At 37.5% G+C, this 14949-nt stretch overlaps 2 protein-coding genes across 2 annotated transcripts; one reads left to right on the forward strand and one right to left on the reverse strand.

Moving 5' to 3' along the window:
- Positions 1-2140: 2140 nt before the first annotated feature.
- Positions 2141-14920, reverse strand: Sptz (Spastizin). Its single transcript, XM_043415523.1, has 10 exons — positions 14533-14920; positions 14236-14389; positions 12966-13628; positions 11504-12886; positions 9013-9159; positions 5755-8835; positions 4984-5339; positions 3206-4785; positions 2831-3084; positions 2141-2608 (listed from the first exon to the last, which is right to left on the reverse strand). The coding sequence occupies exons 1-10, from the start codon at positions 14679-14681 to the stop codon at positions 2426-2428; spliced, it is 7950 nt and encodes a 2649-aa protein (XP_043271458.1). The 5' UTR covers positions 14682-14920; the 3' UTR covers positions 2141-2425.
- Positions 9094-9958, forward strand: LOC122408653 (uncharacterized). The gene is made up of 2 exons (XM_043415557.1): positions 9094-9206; positions 9450-9958. Exons 1-2 carry the CDS (start codon positions 9201-9203, stop codon positions 9921-9923), a joined length of 480 nt encoding a protein of 159 aa, XP_043271492.1. The 5' UTR covers positions 9094-9200; the 3' UTR covers positions 9924-9958.
- Positions 14921-14949: the final 29 nt, after the last annotated feature.

Below are 14949 nucleotides of genomic sequence, written 5' to 3' on the forward strand. Positions count from 1 at the left end.
ATTTACTGCTATAAGATTCCTCCACCGCTGTCGATAATCTGTTAGTATATATACCATCAGATAGCGTTGTGTGCATTTTCTAAATTTGGTTATTAATTTTTGTGATAAATAAACAATTTTACAACTTTCATTAATTCAATGTTTCGATTTATTCTATAATTTTATTAATTTGAACGTAAATTTTTTCGTCTTGATGGAGTATTTCCAATTGGTTACGGGAATTGATTGAAATTCTGTTATAATAATCATTTGAGTTCTCGATCAATCAGAAGCATGGGTGACACTAACATTCGAATTGAAATAAAAAAGAATAATACTTCTATTTACGAAGATAAATTGCAAATTCCTGAAAAGAATCAGTACAATAATTTAATTGAAACTCTGCGAATAACCCAACAAAAAGTGAACGATGTTCTAACAAATCTCATCCAACAGGAACAAAATGATGTTTCGAAAGGTAACCACGCGATTAGGAAAGAATTAACGGGAATTCAATTAAAAAATACAAAATACTGTGTCCTCAATTTATTTTTACCGTTCATCAAGCCTCATAAATTTCAATATTATAATTAATTTCAGATCAGTGGGAAGACTCGTTAAGCAATTCAGACGGAGACGATGATTTTGATTCGCAAGTTAACCCAAAAAAATGTAAACTATCCAATTGATTTTGAATAAAGAATTTCCAATTTGCCACTTCCTGGCAAGTAATTCTCAAAAATTTTCGACGTGAATTTTTTTTATCTCTTTTTCGACTGTTTTTTTTTGACCTCTGACATTCTTCCCGCATTCTTCAGTAACGGGCGAATTGGAACCGAGACAATAGGGCGCTTGGGAGACTGCGAATATACAATAATAAAAATAATTGTATATACACAAATAAAAAGTTGACGTTTCTAACCTCACGAAAATCATCTGGCAAGCGAACGACACATAACTGGTAATGTTTATTCTTCAAGATTCTCAGAAATATACTTGTTTAACCTCATTATTAGATTTTTTAATGACACGAATTTCCTAACCTGTGATCAACATTTTTTCTCTTATATTCCTGACAGCATGTGCTGGCAGTTTCCATATTCCTTCATAAACTGTCCCTTTTTTTTTACAATGACACTGTTCACCAATTTTCGAGAAATTTGAATAAAAATAAAATGAAGTGCTAGTAAGCTCAGAATCAAACATTTTTATACCTAAATATTTGTTCTGGATGTGTTAAATTGTACAAATGATAAACGCTATAAATTTGAGAAATTCAATTGCATCGTAGAATAAATTTGAAATGTAATATTCAATTTTTTTTTGGTTCCTTAATTGCTAAGCCATCCATCGATTTTTCCAGCTGAAAAATGTCAACCCTGTCAAACGAAGAGCAACTGCGTTATGTGGTGGAATGGTTTCGGGAATGGTCTGAAATGCAGCGAGCAGATTTTTTAGAGATTCTAGCGGAAAGATGTGGACAGCCAAGTTCAGTTAATGGGCTAGCATCATTGGTAGACAGCATGAGTTGTAAAGAAGAATCCAATCGACCTCCGAGTCTCTTCCAATGTCGGGTGAAATTATTTCACGAATGGAGTCAAAATTGGTCTCAGCAAGAGAAAGACGGGCTCGTGTCATCGATAAAGAACATAGATCCTAAGTTTGCTGAAAAATATGACCAGAGGCCGAGCATAGAAAATGAACTCAGTTGCAAGTGAATTGGGTACATTCCTTGGCATTGCACACTTGGCAAATAATTTTTTATTGCCTCGTCGTGCGATTTTGTAAGAAATACTCCACTCGTGAAAAATAAGTGATCTGTTTCCCTTAGGGAAAATATTTGTAAGAACATACTTCTGAGCTTCAGTACATTCCTTCTACAAATGTTTTTAAATACTTTACGTATAATGAATTTCCAGCAGTTTATTCATTGGCGGCAACCCCTAGCACGCATTAATGAATTTACTAAACTTTTAAATAAAAATCATGGCAGCTGATTGAAAAAGAAAAAATGTGAATTTCATCCAACGAAACTGCGTTGACATAAACTCAAATTTATAATTCCCTTCCTCTTTCCATTAACCTGGACCAGAGTCTCAATTTTGCATAAAGAGAAGAAAGTTTTTCATCTTATTAATATATAGTTTTGGAGATTGGTAAATAAATTATTAAAAGTAATCAATTTTATTATACAGAATTTTTGTCTTATAAAAAATTTATATTCTCATCCTTGAGCTAGTCTCACGAAGTAAACATTTGAAATTTCATTGGTATTGAAGGAATAATTTATACTAATTCTTTTTTATTACAGCCCTATCGCAACATTACTGCTATTTATTTTAAGGCAACGAAATATTATCACGATTAATCAATCAATGGTTTAACCCATAATCGATTGTTAAAAAAGAAGGAGCGAGGATTTTCATGTTACTCATGTCGGCTCAATTTACAGCAGATCGTCCCGCGATTTCTGTGTTTGTTGAAGCCACTTTGTGCAAATCGACTTTATAGCTATTTGTCCCAGTCTGTCGGCCTCTTTTAATATTTTTTTTATATCCTGAGCTCTCGAGTGTTTTACTGCCAATAAATATGCGGCCTTTAATTGCCTACTCTCGATGTATGATTCAATCTGCAAAAAAAAAGAAACAAAGCATTCATATTTTGTTCCTTTTCACTTCACGCTTCAACGTTCTCAAGAATCGGGATGTTCACGGAGCAATTTATTAGAGAAAAAAATAATCAGCAATTTAAATAAATATATAAAATGTTTCAAACTGTATTTTTTTCTTTAACGAGTGAGAATGGAAGCTTTTATATTGTCAAATAGAATTATTGTAATTTTTTTAATTACCTTCAGTTCGACATCGGTTATGATGCGAATGAGACTATCAATTTGATCTTTTGGACTTGGATCGGAATCTGTACGGGATCTATCGAGCAACAGTTTGACGCAATGAGCAAGAACACGATCGGAAATCGCACTTGAATTCGGTGCACCCGAGCTGCGGCAACATTTTATCAATTGCTCGATCGAGCTGACCTTTCGATCGAGAGCCAACATGTGACCAACCTGAGAATAGATTTTTTGGGGCCGCAGATTGTAGTCTAAAATTGTAACCATCTTTATGAAAGTTCGATCGACTGATTATTCGTTCGTTGACGAAAAATTCATGTTCCATTAGAGTTTTTACAGCTGTAAAATAAGTGAAATCATTGGCTACCTTACCTTGCATTATTCGAAATGCAATACCAAAGCCTTCCTCGACGTCGCGCCCGCAAAGAATCGCCAAAACAGCGAGATAGGATTTTTCCTGTTGATTGCCGAAGAGAGTAGGAACGGTTCGCGTATTTGAGCTTTCGCTGTCCATGTAGGATAGTTTGTTCATGAACTCGCTTACGGATTTGCCTTCCTGTTCGCGATTACTGAGAAATTTAGCGATTTCCATTTGTCTGGAGATGGTATTAATGTGTCGATCGATTTCGATGGGATCCATTTCCAAGGTGAGATTATTTTGTCCACTGTGTGAAGAGGTGACGCTCTTGCGTCGTTTTTTACCGAATGTTTCAATTTGGAGTTCCGATTCGAGATGTTTTTGTGCTTCAACAAGGAGCTGCGTTCTCGAGCAAAGATCTTCATAGCTCGTTGCGTCAGTGATGTAAAAACGTATGCAAGTCATTGCTGCCCTGACGTAATCCTTCATGAACAATTGGAGCTGATGTAACGTGTGTAACAATTGTTTTCTTTCCAAGCTGTGACAAGTGTACAGAAGATATTTTTTGAAAACTCCGAGGCTCGGGTCTTTTGATCTCATCGATTCGCAAAGATTCATCATGCAGCCGTTCTTCACACAGGATAAAAAGACACAGTTCATGAAGAGCTCAGGCTCAACCTCGTTCTCGAGAATGTAAGCTAGACATTTTTCGTATTCGCTGTGTTTGATAAAAAATCCGAGAATCGAATTAAAACTGCCGTACATCAGAAGATAGTAGAGACTCTCTTGATAACGAACATTTTTCGGAGCAAGATTCGTATGACCGATCGTGTATTGTCCTTGACTTACTGCTTTAAGGCTGTTTAATGTATTTAATATTTCTTGAGCTCCGTTACACTTCGGTTTCGCATGAGCATAAGCATCATTGGGGTTTATTCTTTCCAGAATCTGCAATATTTCCGTCAGCAAAGGTGGATCTTTGCTTGGACGGTTTTTCAAACCTTCCTGCGACTTGAAACTCGCATTTCTTCTTCGAAAATCTTCTCCCGAATTCCACGATTCGCTGAGTCTCTTGTTTCTTTCCCCGTACGAATCACTCGGATATGACAACATTACCCAATCGTCGGAATCCTCCCGCGATACTTTGTCGAGACAATGAACAAATTTATCTCGTGCACGCTCGTAATTACCGACTTTGAGGCAGGCCGTTCCCCAAGCGGCCCAAACCCCGTGAGTATCCAGTCCCGTTTTTGTACTCACGTCCAATGCGATCGTCCATTGTTCCTTTTCCGTTAGCATATCTCGCAATCTCCGTAACGTGTGCTCGTCCAAGTGATCGTCTGCGTCAGTACGCGGTATCAGATACGAACAATCCGAATTAACGAGTGTCATAATCAAATCGACTTGCGATAGGAAACGGTCACAATGCGTAAATCCTGTGTTTAGGCCGAGCTCAGCACATTTTACTTTTGCTGCTACCAACAAAGATTTTATCATTTTTATTATGAGAGCGTGATCGACCTCAGGATTTATCCGACCTTTGCTATCAGGTCGCAAAAGAGACTTCATCTCATCGCACCTGTCTAAGAGAAAGCTGTTGGAAACAATAAACAAATTATTAATTACATATTTAAAAAATCAATTATTCCTTTTTTCACCGTGCGATCTTCAATAAATACTCAATTTTCCCCAGTTTCAAACTTGAAAAAACTTGGTGTTTTAGGTTTTTTCGTTGTATCCGTTATAATTTTTAACCAACGAGTGAACATTCATGATTTTTTTGATCACTTACTTCGAATACGCTTCGTGATCGGAATGTAAATTTAGAATGGCCAAGCACAACGATATGTTTGGAGCATTTTCGAAAGAGAATTCCTCCCTCAGGGTTGTGTTGTGCGTTTCGTCGACGGTCAACCTCCAACAATCGAAAGTCTCACTGCTCGGTGTTGACGGAGCAGTCTGCATTTGAACGAGACTCTGACGTTTGCAATCGTTGCAAACACGAACGGGAACGGAAGTCGAATAGCTCGGAAGTCTCATTCGCTGCGGTGAACAAGCGCCACAAACGACGCGACCGCAACGACGACAGTGATGTCGTCTGTTGAACATCGAGAATATCACGACACGGCAACAACTGCATTCGCTCGCCTGTAAATCGAAAAAAAACGTATAATTCGGTGAATCGTTTTTCTTTGTTTTGGAAAACTCACAATTTTTAGAGGAAACTTAAAATTGATCTTTGATAACATTTGAAATTTTTCTTGTCATTTTTATTTCGACTCGAAAATTTGTTATTATAATGTTTAATTATTGAATCCGTGTCGTTCTTAACTCTGTGCGGATGTTTTTTCAGATTTTCTAAGCTCCAAGTTGGTCTGTAAAAAATTCCTTCCGTTCGAAATTGCATTGAGATAAATTGTTGAATTTATTCCGAGCTCTTAAGATTAATCGTCTTTGCTCTAAATGAAGATAATTATAAATATTTCGTTATTCATTGACTTTATTCCGAATACGGAAAAATAAACTATTGGTGATGAATATGCGATTAACTTGATCAACGAACCTTGTCGTTCGGAACCCATTCCTCTTTCGTGGGAATATTGATAGGCATAACGAAATCACCGTTCTGGCTTTTATTGCTGGAGATTGAAGCGTCCTTAATTTTATCAGTAGCATCCGTTTGAACAGCAACGCGAAAATCCAACGATTTTTTAGCATAAAACCTGACAATCTCGTCGAAATGTTCGGTGTAGAGATTGAATTTATCGTGGTGCTTTTCACGGGCAGCGAGGACGATTTTTTGGAGGCAGTCGAGACGACAATTCATCAGCAGTTGTTCAAGCATGTGGAGTGGTTGTTCGATGAGATGAAGATAAGAACGTCTTTCTTTAACGTCAAGTTGTTCGAGTATGTCGATTCCAAGCGAAGCACGACGATATTTCGAGACTTCGATGGACGAAACATTTTCCTGAAGATATCCAACGACAAAACGTAATGCGCCGATCGATTCGAGCTTCCCGAGCACGCCTAAGCAAAGATTAACCGATTTCTTCGTCGGCAAAGCTCGCAATAATTTCAAGGATTGTTTATAATCATTTTCGTCGTTGTTCAACAAACCGATGAGAAGATCCTGAGTTATGAGAGAATGGATTTCCGATGATACTGCTTGATACTCGAGCCATTCGAGACAAAGTTCGTATTGGTTAGCATCGATAAGAGACTTGACGATTCGCACAGGATTTGTTTTTTCGGTATGATAAACGAGGTTACCCCAGCTCTCACCGTCCTCGCTGTTTTTCTTCGCACAGTAGGGTAACATTTTATAAAAAACAGTAACTCGACAAAGTATTTCGTTCATTCGTGATTTACAGTGAATTGGTAATTTGTCTTTGTTTCTATGACTGAGAATGTGTTTCAGAGATTCCTGGCAAACCTTTACCGGCAAATCGTTCGCGTTCTCGAGAATCATTTGTACCAAAACGTGCACGTCTTTGATTCGATAGACGTAGCTCATAGTCTCGGAGATATTCCGATCGTTCGGGTTTGTGATTAATTTTACAAGAATTTTGTCGGTCAAACGTTGAATCTCGGTGTTTCTGGTGACAAGAGATTCTGGCAGTGCTTGCAAAATTTCCAGGCATTTGTAAAATTCCTCATTGACGAGGAGAGTCTCGAAAATCTTCCAAATCGCTTCCGATGCTGTTGTATTACGTAAACCCGCGACGGTCTCGTTGTTATCACATAAATACTTGAGATCGTTGATCCACGATGATTTCAAGAGATTCTCTAGGGCTGCGGTGCGACCGAGGTTTTCACAATTGCTATCTAATATCGTTGGACTCTCTTCGTGAATTCTCTGCACCAGATAGGACAGCAACCAGCAATGTCCCTCAAGATATTGCAACAAATTGGGCCGCACTAAGCGACTTTGCCATGGGAATTCATCGTCGTTTTGCCTCATAACTCTTGTCTCGTCATCTTCGGTTTCTGTAAATTCTTCGGTGTATGAAAAACTCACGTGATATAAGCAGGGCAGACATTTTGGTGATTTGGAATCGATCGTAGACACACTTTCTCTTTCCGTGCTTGAATTATTCTCGTCGTTTAAACTGTTTGTTCTTTTTGCGATTAAATCGTCGTAAAATTGTAATAATTCCGATGCAAATGCTGTTTTTTTCTTGGTACGTTGCATACTTGTATCTCGAGTTTCGTGATGACTGGTGTAATTCATCATCGATGTTCGAAGGTCATCGTCCAGAGTCTTAAGATCGTAAACTCGAATGATCGGACTATTCTCGTGCTCGTTTACCATGGCAAAAAGTACTCTGGGCTCGTGAGGCACATCCAAATCCTGCCAAGCAGGCTCGTTGAGCTCTTCCGTTTGAGAAAAATATCGCGTACCCCAAAGCTGCGATTGTCCAATAAGTTTTGATCTGAGAGCACCAAGGCTCACGGTTCCGAGGTCACCGATGTTGTAACCAACGCTCGATAAGGATATTTCGTGACGAAGCTCATCAATCGGTGGATCTTTCGACCATATTTCGAGGAGCGCATGAATCATCAAGAGATTCCACACATTGATGAAAAACGCGAGCGTGTGATGACCGAACGAAAGATTGCTCAGATCCAGCATGGCGAGACGTTCGCTTTTTCTGAGGATTTCACGAATTTTCTCTTTTTCACCCATTTCTATCGCTTCTACGCGTCTCAGTGTAGAGCTGCCCGTAGGCAGTTCTTCTTGAATCGCTTCGATGAGCTCGGACAGAATATCTTTTACACATTGATTAGGCTCGTAACTGACATTCGATGAACCATCAGTTCCACAACATTTGTTCAGTACTACAAATCCCCAAGTGTCATTGATCCTCGTACTAATTTCTGAAGAGCATGACAATTTTGGACAGCAATTAACGAGAATACTGTGAACGAGATTGACTCGGAGTTGCGACGCGATTGGTTCGATCTCTTCGAGCTCGGCGTTCAAGCGGAATATTTGATCGCCGATATAAGTGTCCAAGGAAATTTCTAGCAGATGCGAATTTTCGCCTAAAGTTTCGAAATTGTCCGGTACGATTGTACGCAGCAGTTTCAAGTGAGCGTATACTCGGAACAAATACAATTCACCGTTATCGCACATTGATATGACGTCTTGGAAATTTTCGTCGCAAATTTCCGTCGAGTTCTCTATCCCGGTTTCGTCGAAATTATTCTCGTACTGTTCGACCAATGATCGATGAAAGTCGTCCAATTTTTTTCTCAAACGTGACCAAAATTCTTTCTTTTCTCGAGCTTCCTTCACCGACAATGGTATTCTAGCGTCACAGAGAATTTCCTTCATCGATAAATCGTCCTTCTCGTACAATAACTCATAAATACTATCGAAAAATACGTGGTAACGCGTGTTTGCTAATTTTTTGCAACATTTTAAATACTTCATGGTTACATCACTCAAATTTATCGAATCCTGGTGCGTTCGCGCCATCGTGAGCGCGAGATCCAACGATGCCATTGTTAATAATTCTTTTGCGCTCATTGAATCCGCATTTAACGAACGAATCGACGACTCTTGAGATGCTAAGAACGTTTCTATCTGGCTCGTTGTACGGGAGGTCTGAAATCCGCCCTGAACAGCCCTTCTAATATTCTGCAAATTATCAGCACATATTATTTCTTATGAGATCAATGAATTTTAGTACTAATATTTTTATAAGATGTTATTCAGATCAAATATTTAAAAAAATTATATGAATTCAGTTCTGTATGGAAAAAATTTTTAAAAATTTACAGAAGAGACGGATGGAATAATAATGATTTTTTTCACCTCCAGTGTCGATTGTTCCGAAACACCATCAGTAGAATCAACGCCGTTCGAATTATTCCATTGTGCTCTCATATCTTTCCTGAACATCCGCATAGCTCGTGAAAAAAGAATCTCACCGTCCAGTGGAGTATTCTTCATCTGAAACATCTGAAAATCAAGACAAAAGTTCTATAATCGCGTCGAAAATAATGGAGGTCCGTAGAAAAATAAAAATCCGTAATTAATAAACAATCGATGAGTTTTAGTTTTTAGTGACATCGTCATTTATAATGAACTACTATTGTATTGTTATGACAATTCTGGGATTTTCCAAATTTACCAATTCCTTCTGGCCCGTTCCTTACAGGGTTAGAAAAAATACTAGGTGCCCCCAAGATTTTGTAATTCGACAAAAAACGACTGAAAATCTGTCAAATTTTTTTTTTTTTATTTTACAGGTTGAGTTGAACGATCGAAAAACTTTTGTCATAACAGCTGGTGAAAATGGTGACGAGGACGAAGAAATCGAAATGATACGGCCGAACGATCTTCTGGAAATTGTAGACCTTCAAAAAGATGATGAAAAATACAAGCCCTTGCATTCTCACGTCGAGCATTACAATCGTCGCGCAGCGGAAGCGGCGAAAAAATATTCCTCTTATATTTCTGATTTAGAAATAAATTTGAAAGAAAATCACTTCATTGAAGAAGAAAAACCTTTTATCGCTGGATTCAAGCATGAATTGGATAAGGTTACATATTCATGCTTCGACATTTCAATCAATTTAACTTTCAAAATTAGAAAAAAAATGTTTTCGCACTTGAAGGAAAATTTTTTTAATATTCACTACCACCGTTTTGTTCCAGTACTATTCTATAACAGCAGAAAAATCAAAATCTCGTGTTTTATCGAAAGCGAAAAAGATGAGTAAAACTATTAGAAAATCGAAGAAGAAAAAAGTACGCAGAAATTATGAAAAAAAGAAGGATCGTGGGAAAAGAGACGAGGATAAAGAGAATGACGACGAGAAAAAACACGAAGTAAAGGATGAAGATGAAGACGAGTATGAAGAAGAAGAAGATGAAGAAATTTATGACACTGAAAACGATCACGAAAAGACGACGAGTACGAGAAATTATTCATCGGAAGATTTTCACGCGATTTCGGATCTTCCAGAGAGGTTTTCGGTTCCGAAGACAGAAAAAATTCAGGATTTCGAGAATGAACATACCACCACCGTTGGAAACGCCTCTCCGGTTAATGATAAAAATGTCAATAAGGACATAACCGAAGGAAAAACAATGAAAACTTCCGACGATTCCGAATCAGCAAATAAAGAAAATCCCGAAGAAACTTACGATTACGAAAGCTTGCGTGTCGAGTACGAGCTGCAAATAGAGGAAGCAAAGAAAAATAACTTAACTTACAATATCACAGATATGGAGGAACCCGAAGAAGGCTCAAAAGACGCGATTAAGAAAATCGTTGACTTTGAGTTGCCGAAAAACTGTACCGAGGAAGAATTATCAAAATTTGGGGGGCAGGCTCTCGCTTGCCTTGCACATGATTACCAAAAGGCAAAAAATCACACCGAGGTACAAAAAATCATTTCCAAAACTTGGCGAGTGATGAAAATTTGGATTTGCATTTACATCTGCATTGCTGTACCTGCGTGGTGTCAAAAAGGTTTGAAATATATTTAGATTTTATTTTTCCTCTGCAAGAGTTTTCTCTCAATTAATCATCGTTTAAATTCCAGATTTCTGAAACAGATGAATTTGAAAAACCCAGTAAAAATGGTTTTCCAGCAAATTATATATCTCTTTCAAGTCCTATCGAAATCCATTAATATTTTTGATCACTTCTCAGAGACTAAAGTGAAAGTAAACCAAAAATTCTTATTAATTGAATTCTCCGTTCACTCAATTGCAGGTTGGTGCTGCTGTTGCTTTCGTTGCAGTGTATGTTTTCCTCATGAAAGGATTTCCGTTGCAAAAGCGTACTACGCTCGCAACGAACCAGGCATCCTCGTCGATCAACCCGGGAAAAAAAATCCAGAACCCCTTCATTACAAACCAACACTTTTCGAAATTGATGCGTACGAAGATTTGGAAAGCGCTATAAGAAATTTGTAGTTTCTAACGAAAGCAGCAGAAACCTGTTATAATATTTCAACATATTCATTTTTTCATCATAAAATATGAGAAAAATAATTTTTTCTTTGTACTTCGATTAATGTATTAATTTCGACTACAAAAATTATTTCTGTAAAGGTGTTGATTTCAATTGTAAACTTGCAATATTCTATATTCCTTAGCGTAATCAATATTGTCAAATTGTTGAGCAATGAAAAAAAATTCTACGGTTTAAAGTTCTGATGTTAACATGTCGTTGTTTCTTAATTTTACATTTGTAATCCCTTCCATTCATATAAATAGCAATTTGGCAGGTAATGATATTTATAACCAAATGTAAAAAAATGTTTCGAAATATCATAGAGTCGGTGCTTACCTCAATAACTTGTAAAGCTCTATCGTAATCGCATCTCCATAAGCATTGTAACACGAGGCTTTCATTGGATGCTAACATAGAGTTCAAAGTCCGTTCCGGATTCTTGGATTCTTTGGAGGCGTTGGTCGAGCCTTTGCTCATCGGTGATGAGAGATTTTTTGATCGCTTTCTACGTTTGCTGTTGGTGGTGTTCCCTTGAGATCCATTTTCCGAACTTCCCTCAATATCAGATTTCATTAACTCACTTTCATCTGAGGAGCTTTCGTTTGGTTCGTAAAACGAATATTTGTTTTTCGAGTTGGTTGAAAATCCAATCATTCCATCGCCGAATGTGGGAGTGTTAAAAACTTTAGTTTTTTGGGAATCCACGTCCGGCGTGCCTTGTCTTTTGACGAAATCGACACTTGTCAGAAGTTCCAAACGCCAACTCGCATCGACCAACGCTTTGGAAAGAAGACTCGTATTTTTTTCGAGATAATCACGAGTTTCCATCGACAACGTACCATCCTTTTTCTGATCGGCGCTTTCGAGTACAAGCCCATTGAGGCTGCGTCGGAGACGAATGAGAATTTCACGCGTTGCATATTTGTTGCAAACGAATCCAATTTCAGATTCGGCCGAATTTTTTATCGTCATTGAATTCTCTTTTCCCCGCAAGGTAAAATCCTCCTCGCCGATGTCCGAGGCACTGTCGACCTCGATGAAGTGCTCGTAGCGTAAAAAAATCATCGAAAATATATTCTCGATCACTTGTAGTCGAAGATCAAGAGGAAAAAGTCTTCCGAGCGACTTTTCCATTTCGTCCAAATGTTTTGCTACTTCATTATATTTTTCGTTGTAATATTCGCAGCTGAGAATCCCCTTGAGCGCACTCAGCATTGTGTGGTACGCTTGGAAAGTGTTCTTCGAATCAGTCTCGCTGAGCAGAGAACAAATGTCTTTGGATGATTTTTCGTGAATATTCGTTGTCATTTTTAATACAGAGAGAATACTGTGACTTTGAAGCAGATTCAGAGCGTACTTAACACTAAAATTTGGAAAAACGGTGTTGGGCAAAGAGATTTTACTCCCCGTTGTAGAACTTGCTTTGTTTTCCAATATCCAATCCAAAACTTTCAAGTGATTCTCCAAAGTGCTTGTTAAAAGTTGTAACGTCGTATCATCGCGTGCTTCCTTTGACAATTTTTTCAACACGAATCTCAAGGCATCGCAAACGACTGTACCTTTTTCGGATTTTTCTTGAATCGGAAATATCAACACGTTCGGACAATCCTTTAAAAGTTTCAATAGTAGAGGCAACCAGAAGCTTCCGAGAGCCGGTGTGCTCAATATTCTTTCAACTTCTGTGTACTCTTCGTTCATGAGTGGGACGTAACAAACATCCTAAAAGTGAAAATTCATTGTAGAAAAAAATGCGATAATGGAAATCTTTTTTTTACCATGAATCGTTTTCGCAACTTACCAAAATATCGTTCAGCCAGTGCGTTTTCCTTCGAAGTACTCTCTTGAAAATTTCATTCGCGTTGAAAGCGACCGATAAATTGTCTTTCGATTTGAACATAACCCTGCTGATTTTCAAGGAATTTTCCAAATCCCTGACTTCGTGACAACGAACGTAAATGTCGTCAAGAAACTCGTGCCAGGCACGAAAAATATTTGGATTTTTCCTCGAATAAAAAGCTAATTCGATATCGTCGGTATTCGTTTTGTCTAATAGAGCGGGAAACAGCCATTCAAGCATCTCGTTTTCTTTAGCATCAGTCATTTCGAGTTTTGATAAAATCGAAAGTAATATTCCCAAATTTTTGTTTTCCACTTCGTTGATCAGGTTATTAGTGAGAAATGAAATTGTATTTTTAACATTCACTTCATGAGCTCTCTGTGGAAATGTTTCAAGTAATTGCTTCATGCTACTCAAATAAACTTGCTGCAACGATGAATCTGTTGGAGCAAATTTTGTTGGCAACCAGATACACAATAATGCGTTAACGATCCAATGAATCAATGCTGGATATTCCAACATATTTTTTTCCAGGCACTGCAGACTTTCTTGAGATAAAATGCATGTAGGAACTTCAGTATTCTCTGGAGCAGCTGTAACTGCTTTGAACAGTCTCAGTAATTCCTTCAAGCAAAAAATAATATGACGGTGAGCGATGTTAGAAAAGTAACTTGAACAGTGAAAAACTTATTTTTCTTTGCTTGAAGATTAAAGTAAACTATTATGTTTACTTGAATAAGTTACAAAGCTAAGGGTCGAAGAGTTGCTATAATATGTCCGAGGAATTATTCAATCTATCAATAACCCTAGTAGCACTTTTCAAAAGTGTGCCAAAAAGTTACCTTAATGGTATACAAATGTCCGCCAAAAAGTTATCTGAAAGTTGTCTTTCAGAAAACTGTTAACTGTCAATTTTTAGACAACTGTTAACTTTCGGATAACTTTTTGGCGGACATTTGTATTCCATTAAGGTAACTTTTTGGCACACTTTTGAAAATTGCTACTAGGGAATTGGACATTTATTGTTTTTTTTTTGAATTTTATATAAATTTCTCCAAACTCCATTTCAGTTTAAAACATTTTCTACTGGCTAGATCCTCCACAGAACAAATTATTGAGTTATTTGTTGCACAGAAAGGTGCCTGCCATAGCACCTATAACGGAACTTTGAAATATTAACAAATAAAATAGATTAAGGTTTCTAGAAGTATTTTTTAAAATAAAGCCTTACCTCTCTTGTACACGGAGGTATTCGAGTATCCAGCAGTTTGACGGTATGAACAAATTCCTCATGAAAAAGTCTTTTTTTTGCTTCTTCATTCTTATCGAGCTTAAAGGCCAAGTTGTAGGCAATCCATTTCTGTTCGTCGAGTTGTTGTTCGAAGCTGCAAGAAATCGTCATTGAATAAAGAATCAACATAAAGGCAAAAATAATCGTCTTGACAGAAAAAAATGTACTTTTGTAACAAAAAGAAAAACAAACTACGTGACAAGAAAAAATTAAACGATACAAATTTGTCTGACTCACCAGGAATCAATTAAATTAATCAATTTCTTCACATCACGATAATGTCTGCAACGATCGGTAGATTCTTTTTCATGTAAAACTGTAGCGACATACCAAAGTCGCGAGACAATGCACTTTTCGAGTTTCATCAGATTCGTTTGTTTTGACATTTTTGTTTAGACGTTGGTGGTCGCAAAACATAACCCTTTGCTCGAAACGTCGTGCCGTGTATCCGATTTTCTGTTCTATTATTACGATCACTCGGTTCAAAGGTCATTGAGGTAATTTTTAGATTATTCTTTTATGAATCGGATGAAACTATTAGATCAGAGCTTATTTCAGTGGAACTGCAATAAAAACGTTGCATCGTGGATAACACATGAGTCGCAGTGATTATGATACAAAGACAAAGTCAGCTGATCAGATTGTTGGTAGCCA

Source organism: Venturia canescens, chromosome 4 (genome assembly GCF_019457755.1).
Source record: "Venturia canescens isolate UGA chromosome 4, ASM1945775v1, whole genome shotgun sequence".
NCBI classification, from domain to species: Eukaryota; Metazoa; Arthropoda; class Insecta; order Hymenoptera; family Ichneumonidae; genus Venturia; species Venturia canescens.